The 10,170-nt window shown below is 45.1% G+C and overlaps 1 protein-coding gene across 2 annotated transcripts in view; it reads right to left on the minus strand.

The window, feature by feature from the left end:
* Window positions 1-10,168, minus strand: part of NIBAN1 (niban apoptosis regulator 1) — an 81,558-nt gene extending 71,390 nt beyond the window's left edge. The window contains exons 1-3 of one of the 2 annotated variants that reach the window (XM_027723429.2): window positions 10,039-10,168; window positions 9,746-9,821; window positions 8,410-8,593 (exon numbers count right to left, since the gene is read on the minus strand). In XM_027723429.2, the coding sequence (XP_027579230.2) occupies window positions 8,410-8,470 (61 nt within the window). In that variant the 5' untranslated portion in view covers window positions 8,471-8,593; window positions 9,746-9,821; window positions 10,039-10,168. Of the gene's footprint in view, window positions 1-8,409; window positions 8,594-9,745; window positions 9,822-9,896; window positions 9,937-10,038 lie in introns of those variants that run through there. The other variant, XM_039380103.1, reaches the window with a different exon arrangement.
* Between the last annotated feature and the right edge of the window lie 2 nt (window positions 10,169-10,170).

A 10,170-nucleotide genomic window follows, 5' to 3' on the forward strand; every position in this document is an offset into this window, starting at 1 on the left:
CTCGTCCGTATTCAATTTTGGGAGCTGGATTGCCTATTTCGGCCCTAGGATTTCTGCAAGTGAACATCAGCCCTTTTCCCCTGGAAAGAAAGCCCTTACCTTTATGGTTTCTGGTGCACTTGGTGGGCCAGCCTGGGCACTCTGTGGGCAGCAAGAGCTTTCTGTCCTGGCACCTTTTGTCTGGGAGGAATCTTCATCTGTGTTCAATTTTAGGAGTCGGACTGGCAATTTCAGCGCAGGGCTGAAAAAAGCAAACAGCCCTTATCCCCAGGAAAGAAAGCCTGGAACCTTTGGCTGTTAGGTGCAGTTGGTGGGCCAGCCTGGGCACTCCATGGGCAGCATGAGCTTTCTGTGGTGGCACCTTTTGTCTGGGAGGAATCTTCATCCGTATGGAATTTTGGGAGTCGGACTGGCCATTTCAGCCCAGGGCTCAAAAAAAAGGGAAAGCTCTTGCTGTCCCTGTAGTGCTGAGAGTGGTGCACCAACTCCCCAGGAAAGATGAAGGGTCAGGGCTTTCTTTCCTGGGCGGAACAGCAGTCGTTGGCTTGCAGGAGCCCTGTGCTGAAATTGGACATCCGACTCCCAAAATTGCCTACGGACGAAGATTCCTCCCAGGCCAAAGGTGCCCGCACAGAAAGCTCTTGTTGTCCCCTGGAAGCTCCTGCCCCCCTTATCTGGAGATAAAAATATATGGTCCCAACTCCCACCAAAGACAGGGAATGGGGCGCAGACCCTGAGGAGGGTCTGAATTCCTAGAAGAGGAAGCAATATGGGGCTCGCACTTAATCACCGTGTTTCTGCATCCTCCTCTCACGGGCCGACTGCCAAACCACTTTCTCTCCTGTTTCCTTCCTCCTCGTTGGCTTTTTTACACTCTGTCAAGCAGTTCACACTGCTTCCTCATCCCCGCTCAGTGTTCCAAGACTTCTCATCATATTTTCCTAGTTTATCATCAAAAAGCTGCCAGAAACTAAGAAGAGAAATTATGTCTTAGAGAACCACAGAGGAATGCTTTGACTTTTGGCCAATGCTCTGCTGCAACGTTTCTGGCATTTGATCTATATGTTTTAGAAGGCTTTTTACTTGTAGGTTGGGGATGAGAAGTAGATGCCTGTTCTCAGTAAAAATTCACAGATGCTGGCTATTCATTTTCTGTAGGTGCCTTGGAAAAATCCTTCTGGACAGGGTGGCCTGTTTGACTATTCTCTGATCAATGGCTACACAAAACCACTGTAAATTATTTCACAGGAAAAGACATTAAAAATTTGGTTTCAGCTGCTTTGTGGAAACAGCTGTGGTCTCTCATTGTCCAAGAACTCTGTATCACTGACTTCTTTTGAACAGACTATTTTCTCTGTAACTGTTCCTGCTGGAGGTTAAGTGTTCAGGACCAGGACATGTGCTAAGCCTGGAAGTTCGTGAAAGCTCTTCCTCCACTGGTGCTGTGGATTTAGGTCCCTCCTCCCCATGCACAGCAACCCACCAGACTTCTGCAAAACAAACCACTGAAACCAGCAGGAAAAGGAACCCTGAAAGTCTCATGAATTGAAACTGCCTTGTGGAAGATTTCCTTCAGCATACCTGTTCCTGCAGCACAGCAGGGAGTTCTGTGAAGAATACAGAAGAATGTAACAAAGCTTCCAAAAATGCCTGCTGTTTTAGGGGAGCAAAACTTTTGGTATCTATTGACAGTTTCATCCCACTATCCCTTAGCTTGGAACTCCTTTTAAACAGTACTATTTAAATGGCTTCCATGGCTTGTTTTAACTAGTTTTTTTAAGGAAGTGTTGTGTATTGTTGCTAAATTATTACTAAAACCCCTGCTTTTTATGGCTCATGAAAAAAAATAAAAAGACATCAATTTTCTTCCACCTGCCTCCACTAATGCCAAGGTGTTCTGGAATCTTTGGCTTTGTACTTTGAGAAAATTAAGTTTTCAAAGTTCCTCATGTTCTTTTTGAAAGTGGGGATGATTTATGCACATGTAGACACTACAGAATCAGTACCTGAAGAGAATCACTACATTCTATTGCCTTCCTCCTCAATTTTTTTATTCCCTGGAAGTGTCCAAGGCCAGGTTGGACAGGGCTTGGAGCACCCTCGGATAGTGGCAGGGGGTGGGACTGGATGGGCATTAAGGTCCCTCCCAACCCAAACCTTTCTGTGATTCTATGAGCAGAGCTGTCTTGCCAATTCAGAGATAGGTAAGAACACAGAGGGCAATTCAGAATTCCTAAAGCAGGCGCTTAGAGTAGATAGTGTGGGAAAAAATGCCAGCTTAATGTTACGAGTACAAAAAAAAAGCTTCTTTGCTCAGTCCTCACCCCTGAGGATCCTCCTGCTCTGCATTCCTTGCACTGCCTGTCATTCCCAGTCACACATAAGAGAGTTCTTCGGGGCTTCTAATTTTTATTGTCACCTTGCTCCCACTGTTGTGTTAATTAGATTAACCCAGACTCCCAGGGAGGCTGGAACAATGACAAACACTGTAGTGACCTGTCAGCTCTCTCTGAAAGCCCTTTCTCTGGCGTTGCAAATGTGCTGTCCCCACAGCCCACACCTCTGTGGGATGGAAAGGGATCTGCCTGGATCACCCCTGCTCACAAACACTGCAATAATCAGCACAGAAAAGGAAATTCCTAATGACTGGAAACCTCAGGCACACTATCAACCTTTCCAGTCAACCACCATGAAGAGGGTCATGGAACCAGAATGTATTAATACTGTCATTTTTAAATGTATTAATACTGTCATTTTTAACTGTACAATGCAAATATTTTGGGGAGAGAAGCCCTGTCAGAAATCTAAACTGACTGTGCATTAATACTCATCGTTTGCTTTGTCTGGAAAGATTGGCTTGTTCCATTTTTCCCTCTTTGCCTTAAATAGGTGGTAGCCTTTCCACTGCTTGTTCTGAAGACAGCAAAAAATTCTGGCAACTTATAACACAGACCCTCAGTTCTGTGGGGTCTCACTTGCAGGCAGTTAAATTCTAAATCCATGTCCTGACAGATTTCATCTGAGGAAAAAAGGACAATGCAAGAGTAAGTGCTGACCTGCCCTTCTTGTCTTAATGTCCAGAGACCCTCAGCAACAAGGCCCTCCTCATTCCAGACCATGTGGAGAATTAGGGGGGGCTTCAGCAACTCAGGTTCTTTCCAAGGGATTTAGAAACCATTATAACAAATAATTATTTACTTCTCCCTGAGCCCTGTGCCTCATTTCACTGAAGCCAAAACTGTTTAGGTCTCCTTTATGCAGTGTGTGTGTGTGTGGACATCTGCTGTGTCCATAAACCTGCATTACTTTTTCCTCTTACTGCAAATTTGAAGCACATGTGTGAGGCTGCAGGGAATAGGTGGAGGCCACATTTCTCCAAATTGTGTTTCAGCTACTATTTGGAAGGCAAAAAAATCTGCCAAATAGCAGAACTACAGACTTCAAAAGCAAGTAGTGACATACAGCCAAGATCTCACCTTTCCATTCCTCGACCTGAAAATAACTGAAGAAGAGTGGAAGTGGAACCCAAAAGGAGAAATTATTTCTTCTCTAGACCTCTACCCTAATCTAATGCCTGTCCCCAGCACCTACCAAAGTCCACTGCAGATCCCATAAGGCTGTTTAGAAGATCATCTGACAACTGTGATCTTGGAAAGAAACTCCCAACTGCAAAATCCTCCTTAACATGCTGGGCTGAAACGTGAGCGTGTGCAATGTGCTCTGCCACCCCCAAATAAACCAGAGCTCACATCTGTATAACCCACACCCAGCAGAGCTGAGAACTCCTGACATTTGTGAGGAAGAAGCTGTGTTCTGAAGAAGTGCAAGAGTTGCTTTGGTGAGTCACATGTGGATTTGGAACAAGAGCCCAGTTGGCAAACACGTATTTTTCATAATTGCTTGAGGTCAGTGCTTAAGTAAAAATAATGGAAAAACCAGATGAGTTACAAGCAAACCTCACTGAGTTATGTGTGAAACACTCAGCTCAGGGATAGGCTTGCAGAATTTAACCAGCACCAGCATCCCTGGAGCTTCTCCACTCATGGAAACAGTGGGATTGGGGATCGTCTGCTCTGACCAGCTACAAACCAGGTCAGTCCGTGCTACAAGGAACCCCCTCAAACAAGACATAAAAAGGGGGAAGGAGTGGTCATTCATTTGCTATAACTGATGCTTAAGCCAAGAATGACTAAAATGTATACTGATTATTTTTTCCAGGATTTCCCCCCCCTCCTCTTTTTTTGCTTCCTTCTGCCTTCTCCTTTTCCTTGTCTATTTAAAAATACACTTTTGCTCACCACTTTTTTAAATGGCTGTGTAAAGATCAACACAACAGCCCAAGACATCCTCATGCTCATTTACCTTCTGTATGATTTTCAGTGCAAGCATAAACCTTCAGCCATTTCAGCAAAGGTTCGCTTGGTTGGACCATTCAGTGGCAGAAAAAAAATCCCTGGATTTGCAGAAAAATAATCCCTGTGTTTGATTGTATCTGTTTCAGACTCCACAAGAGGGCACCAGATAATTATCTAAAATATCACCCAGGCAGCTGTTGTGACAAAGCTGTTAATTGCACCTAATTAGAGCTCAGCAGATGTATTAATTAATTAATTAATTAAATCGGGCCTCAATACAGACATTCCATCTCCACCTAGCTTCCAGTTTGCTGCTCCTGTTCTGGATCCAAGGAGAGTTCTATGCAGGTATTGCTTCTCCCTCCAAATATTCCATTTCTAGTCTTGCTGCTGTCCTGGCTTGTGTCACACACCCCAAATATTGCACATACCTCAAATATTGCCCAGAGCCCCAGAGTGAGAACAGCCAGTGCCAAATTTGTTTTCTAGGTCACAGCACAATTTTTTCACCACAAATGAAAAGTTCATCAGTGCAAGAACAGCCTCACTACGGGTTAACCCCACAAACATTACCACACATCAAGTCTTTGACCCTATCTTTGCAACACTTACAGTTACTTAAAAAACCCCAACTATTTCAAAGCATCGTGTACAGAATTTTCCTACATTTCATAGGTGTTAATCACCCTTGTTTCCTTGCTGCAGAGGACAGGGCATTGATTGCTGGCTGAATCACAAATTAAAAAGCTGTAAAAAGGGTTTAATCCTGTCCCTATTTCAAATTAGCTGTGCTGGGCACCATTCTGGATTCTTCTTTGCCCTGACACTACTTAGACTCTTCTGAAAGTATGTCCAAAATCTTTTGAGGAAACAAGAAGGTAAAAAAACAAACTAAAAAATATTTCTTTTCTCTCAACCCACTTCTCATTGCTGCAGCACATGCAAGCAGAAACAATTATCACCCTGTTTTTTGTTGTGGCTAAACAACATGTTTCAGATAAGTGGAATTAATTCTCTTCTCTTCCTGTATTAAAGGGATAAAGCAAATGCCTAAAATAAAGATCCCAACAAATGAAAATATTTGTAATAAACTAATTACCTGATTAAATGATTACATTCTCTGTCTCCCTATATTTCTCCACCTGTTAATATAGTCTTAAATATCAAACACAGCATTAATACCAGCCATTAAGTGCATGCTACCCCCTCCAAAAGCCCAGTCAAGTATGTCTTTATAAACAATACCACTAATTATGCAGCTCTTTTATTTCAGTCAAACATCTTAATATGCCTTGAAGGTCTTTTACAAGCTAAGGAGACAAAGTGTCTACTCAAAGCACCAATATTCTGAAAACATGGTACATTTCTGACCACAAGCCCTAAGGCTATAGATTTAGTAAACACAGGTTTTTTTCCAGTAAGTTTGGGGTTTTGCCTCATGAAATGTTGAATTTTTCAGTTGCATGGCCTTTTTCTGTAATTTGAGAAGGTGCTACTTCGAACTATCCTTCATTTTTTAAATTGGCCAAACCCTTTGATCACTGGCTGAAACTTCATTTTCTGAAGCAGAGAATGTGATCTTGCAGCTACTTGTGAAGTTCTTGACTAGTTTTGACCTCAGTTTTTACTTTGTTGATACAATTACTTTCCAACCATGCAGCTGAATGCTGTTATGGAAACACTGTCTGAAAAACACTAAATATTTCTGAATTACTCCCAGTCGTTGACACCACTGGGCTCAGGTTGTTCAGCTGCTGTGCTTGTAGGATTGCCTGGTCTGTATGTACTCTGGGATGCTTCCTGCCCATGCAACTGCCAAAGCTTTTATTTATATATATATATATATACGTATATTCCTGCCTTCTTAAAGCAACTTGCATTAATATCTTTCCCCACTGGGACAGCATTGTCCAAATGCTGGCTCTAAACTGTTTCTCAGGGAATTTTTTGGAAGAAAGAACTTAATAATGGTGGGGTCTGAATACTGAAGATCTTGTAGTGTCTCATCCAAAACTTATTTTCCAAAGGAATAAAGCTGATAAAGTCCCTCCTTGGTGCATTTTGATCCTTGAACAATGTGGATTGTGCTACAATTCCCATTTATTCACATTACCTCTGTGAGTAGTTAATCTGCCATGGCTCTCTCCTTCTCACTTATTTTGGTCTACAAGTCTCAAAATAAAGCCACGATCTTTTCCAAGCCCTGCAGATACATTGGCAGGTTATTATCTTACCCATCAGCCCAGGAAGGTAACAGAGATTCCAGCAGAGCTGACTGTTTTGGACACACATTGACAAGAAGCCCTTTCTTCCTGCCCCATTGTACCTGATTTGATCCCGAGGAAGGCTGCTCTTTACACACTTTGTAACCTGCACAAAGGCTAAATGCCTCAGAAATGCCTCCTGCCCTGTTTGACAGGGACAGTCAGCATGGGAAAAAGGATTATGTGAGTGCTGCCAGGGCAGCCCAGTCTCTCAGCCTGCTGGGACACCACCAATTACCTTACCTCACCCTACCAGTGCCCATTTATTTTTCCTTTGCTATCACTTATTTATACCCTCATCTTTCCTTGCTGTGATGTACCACAGCAGTTATGCACCAAAATGGACATTTTCTCCTGATTTCTCCCACCTTTTGCCTGCTGTTTACAGTTCTCTGCCTCTAGACTTTTAAAATGGGAGTATTTTATTTTTCTTTTACTTCTCTCTATATGCTGCATTCTAAAAGGCAGCGAATGGGTGACCTTCAATCACTTTAACAGGTAATAAATATTTTACCTGGAAGGAGGACATGGAAAAAGCATGTCTCAGTTGACTGGAGTAATTTTCTTTACTATTATTTTGCTGCTGCAAGGAGCAGAAGAAATGTTTCCATTACAGCAGGAACAGTGGAAACGAGGAGCCGATGAAAGCTTTCTCAGCTCTCATGCTGCATGGCTTTTCTGCCTGCTGCAGAGAACAAAAACACTCACAAACACAGGTTTGAAATACAGTATTATCCACCTCCCAGGCTCTCTTATCTGCACTGTGAGAGCAGAATCACAGAATGATGGAATGACTTGGGCTGGAAGGGACCCCAGGAGGTCCCTGTCCAAGCTCCAGCTCAAAGCAGGTCAGCTCTGGGGGCAGATCAGGTCACTCAGGGCTTGAACTACTTGGGTTTGGAAAACCTCCAAGGATGGGGATGGCACGGCCTTGCTGGGCAGCTGTGCTGCTCTTGAGTGTCCTGGTGGGGAACAGGTTTTCCCTGCATTCAGCCCAAACCCTTCTTGGTTTGGCTTACTGTCACCCCTCACCTCGACTGAGAAAAGCCTGGCTCAGCCTCATGGGAAGGGCTGGATGGTGCAGGGTCCCCAAAGCCTTCCCTGCCCTGGGCTGACCAAGCCCTGCTCCCGTGGCCTTTCCTCACAGAGAAAGTTCTCCAGCCCCAGCCATCCTGGGGCTTCCTTTCCCTTTTCTTCCTCCAGTCTCTCAAGGCCTTTCCTGTTCTTGGAGCCCCAAACTGGGCACGGTATCTGGATGTGACCTAAGGAGTGCTGAGCATGAGGGACTAATCCCTCCCTGATCCCCTGCCATGCCCCTGCCAGAGGCAGCAGTGTCCCTGCCACTGAATGATACGGGAAATGTAAAACAAAATAAACATTTCTTAGAAATATGGTGAGTTGGACACCAATAACACAGCTTAATTTTGTTGGATTTCTTTCAACAAAATTTTCTTAGGAATATTTATAGTTTATTAATTTCCATGCCACTCTTTAGTTTAGCGTTTTGCCAGATGCTTCCCTGTGAGGGTGGGGAGGCCCTGGCACAGGTTGCCCAGAGAAGCTGTGGCTGCCCCTGGATCCCTGGAAATGTCCAAGGCCAGGTTGGACGGGGCTTGGAGCAACCAGGAAGATGTTGCTGCCCACGGCAGGGGGTGGAACTGGATTGGCTTTAAGGTCCCTTCCCACCCAAACCATTCTGCAATTCTGTGATTCCAAGACACCTTGCACTCCATCTGCCTTTGGAGATCTGCTTTCCTTACAACTGCATGCTCTCATTTTGAAAATCTTACCTTTGCAACGTTTAGTTTTTTTCACATCAAAAAACTTTTCCCAACAGTGGTACGTTAACATGGGAACTTCTTCACTCCCCTCAATACTGCAGACAACTAACAAGTGAAGGAACTTTCACCAAAGGACACTTCGGGTACAGCAAGAGCTTGACAATGTCTTCCTTTCCTCAGCACTGATGAACAGCTGAAACACCAGAAAATTTCAGTCATTAACTCTTAGTGTGATTCTAAAGGAGCAACTTACCTGATTCTCTTCTTCTGTTCTTTGAACAGCTTTGAACTTTAACACTGAAAGAGCTCAACACGAACCACTGAAGAAAAATAATTCTTTTAAAAAAAGGAAACCTAATCAAGAACAAAAAAAGGACTGTTAAATCCTGTCCCCAGCTGACTCCCTCTGAGATTTAGCTGAGACATTTGATCACACTTAGAAAACAGAGATGTTATCACTGACTACTTTATCAAGCTCTTGTGAGGATTAATTATATAGGCTGCGGTGTAGGTCACAGGGAGTGTGAGGGAGTGAAAGGTACTCCGTAAAAATAGTTGCTTAGAACAACGAGGAATAACCTGACATAGGCTAGAATTTCTTAAAAACATGTGAAGTTTTGCAAAAAGGGGTAACAGTCCAAGCCAGGATTTTTTTAATATTGAGAATATTAACTGTAAAACTCGAGGAAAACTTAAAATACTCCATATTGAATTGCTTAAATACGCCATATTGAATAATCTTAATTATGCTGCTGCATGATTAAAGACTGAAGTATTAATTCAAACTCACATCTCACAAGGTGATCTCTGTTCACTTTTTACCCGCACCACGTTTAATTACGCTAAGCACACTGCTTTGCTTTTGCTATAAAACAGTTAATGCCAAGACCAATAAAGGCACCAACAAAGACCCAAAGCTCATAAAAACAATCCTAACTTAACAAACATTAAAAGGCAGATGCTAGAAGACAAATGCTTATTTCACTTCATGACCGCGGAGTGGACTGGGGATGCTTGAAAACCCTGGCATGTGTAATTTTGTACGGTGAGTAGGAGCAGGACGAGTCGTGCCTCAGTTCCCATCGCGTTGGAGCAGCGTGAGGGTGGCAGTGCCCGGGCCCTGGGCTCGGTGCCACGCTGCCCTGCCTGCCCGGGCTCCGGCTCCCTCCAGGGCCCACGAACTGCGGGCACGGCCCTCTCTCCGGAATGGTGGCCAAGAGCCGTGGAGTTCAGGGAGGGGAGCCCAGCAAAGGCCACACGTTCAGCCCACCGGGGCTGATGGACCTGCTCGTGCCCAAAGGCAATAAGGCAGGTATAACCTAATCCCCGCTCTCCACCGCCTCACCTGGCTCCGGGGCAGGTCACACTCCGTCCAGGGCATCGCCATCCGGCCGCCTCGCTCCTCACGGAGCTCCTGCAGGCTGCGGGAATTACAGGATCAATGCGGTTGGAAAAGCCCTCCCAGCCCATGGATCCCCCCTGTGCCCGATGCCCACCTTGTCCCCAGCCCAGAGCACTGAGTGCCACGGCCAGGCCTTCCTGGGACACCTCCAGGGCTGGGCACTCCAAACCTCCCTGGGCAGCCCCTGCCAGTGCCTGACCACCCTTTCCAGCAAGAAATTCCTCCTGGTGTCCCACCTGAGGCTCCCCTGACGCCGTTCATTGCCCCCCGCCCCGGTGAGGGCCGTCAGGGGGTGCGGAGCCGAGCCGCGATGGGCTCTGTACCGCATCCCCGTGAGGGGAAGGGGAGCAGGGGGAACGGAGGCGGCG

Source organism: Pipra filicauda, unplaced genomic scaffold, assembly GCF_003945595.2.
Source record: "Pipra filicauda isolate LSUMZ 115617 unplaced genomic scaffold, ASM394559v2 scaffold185_size1782982_pilon, whole genome shotgun sequence".
Taxonomy (NCBI): Eukaryota; Metazoa; Chordata; class Aves; order Passeriformes; family Pipridae; genus Pipra; species Pipra filicauda.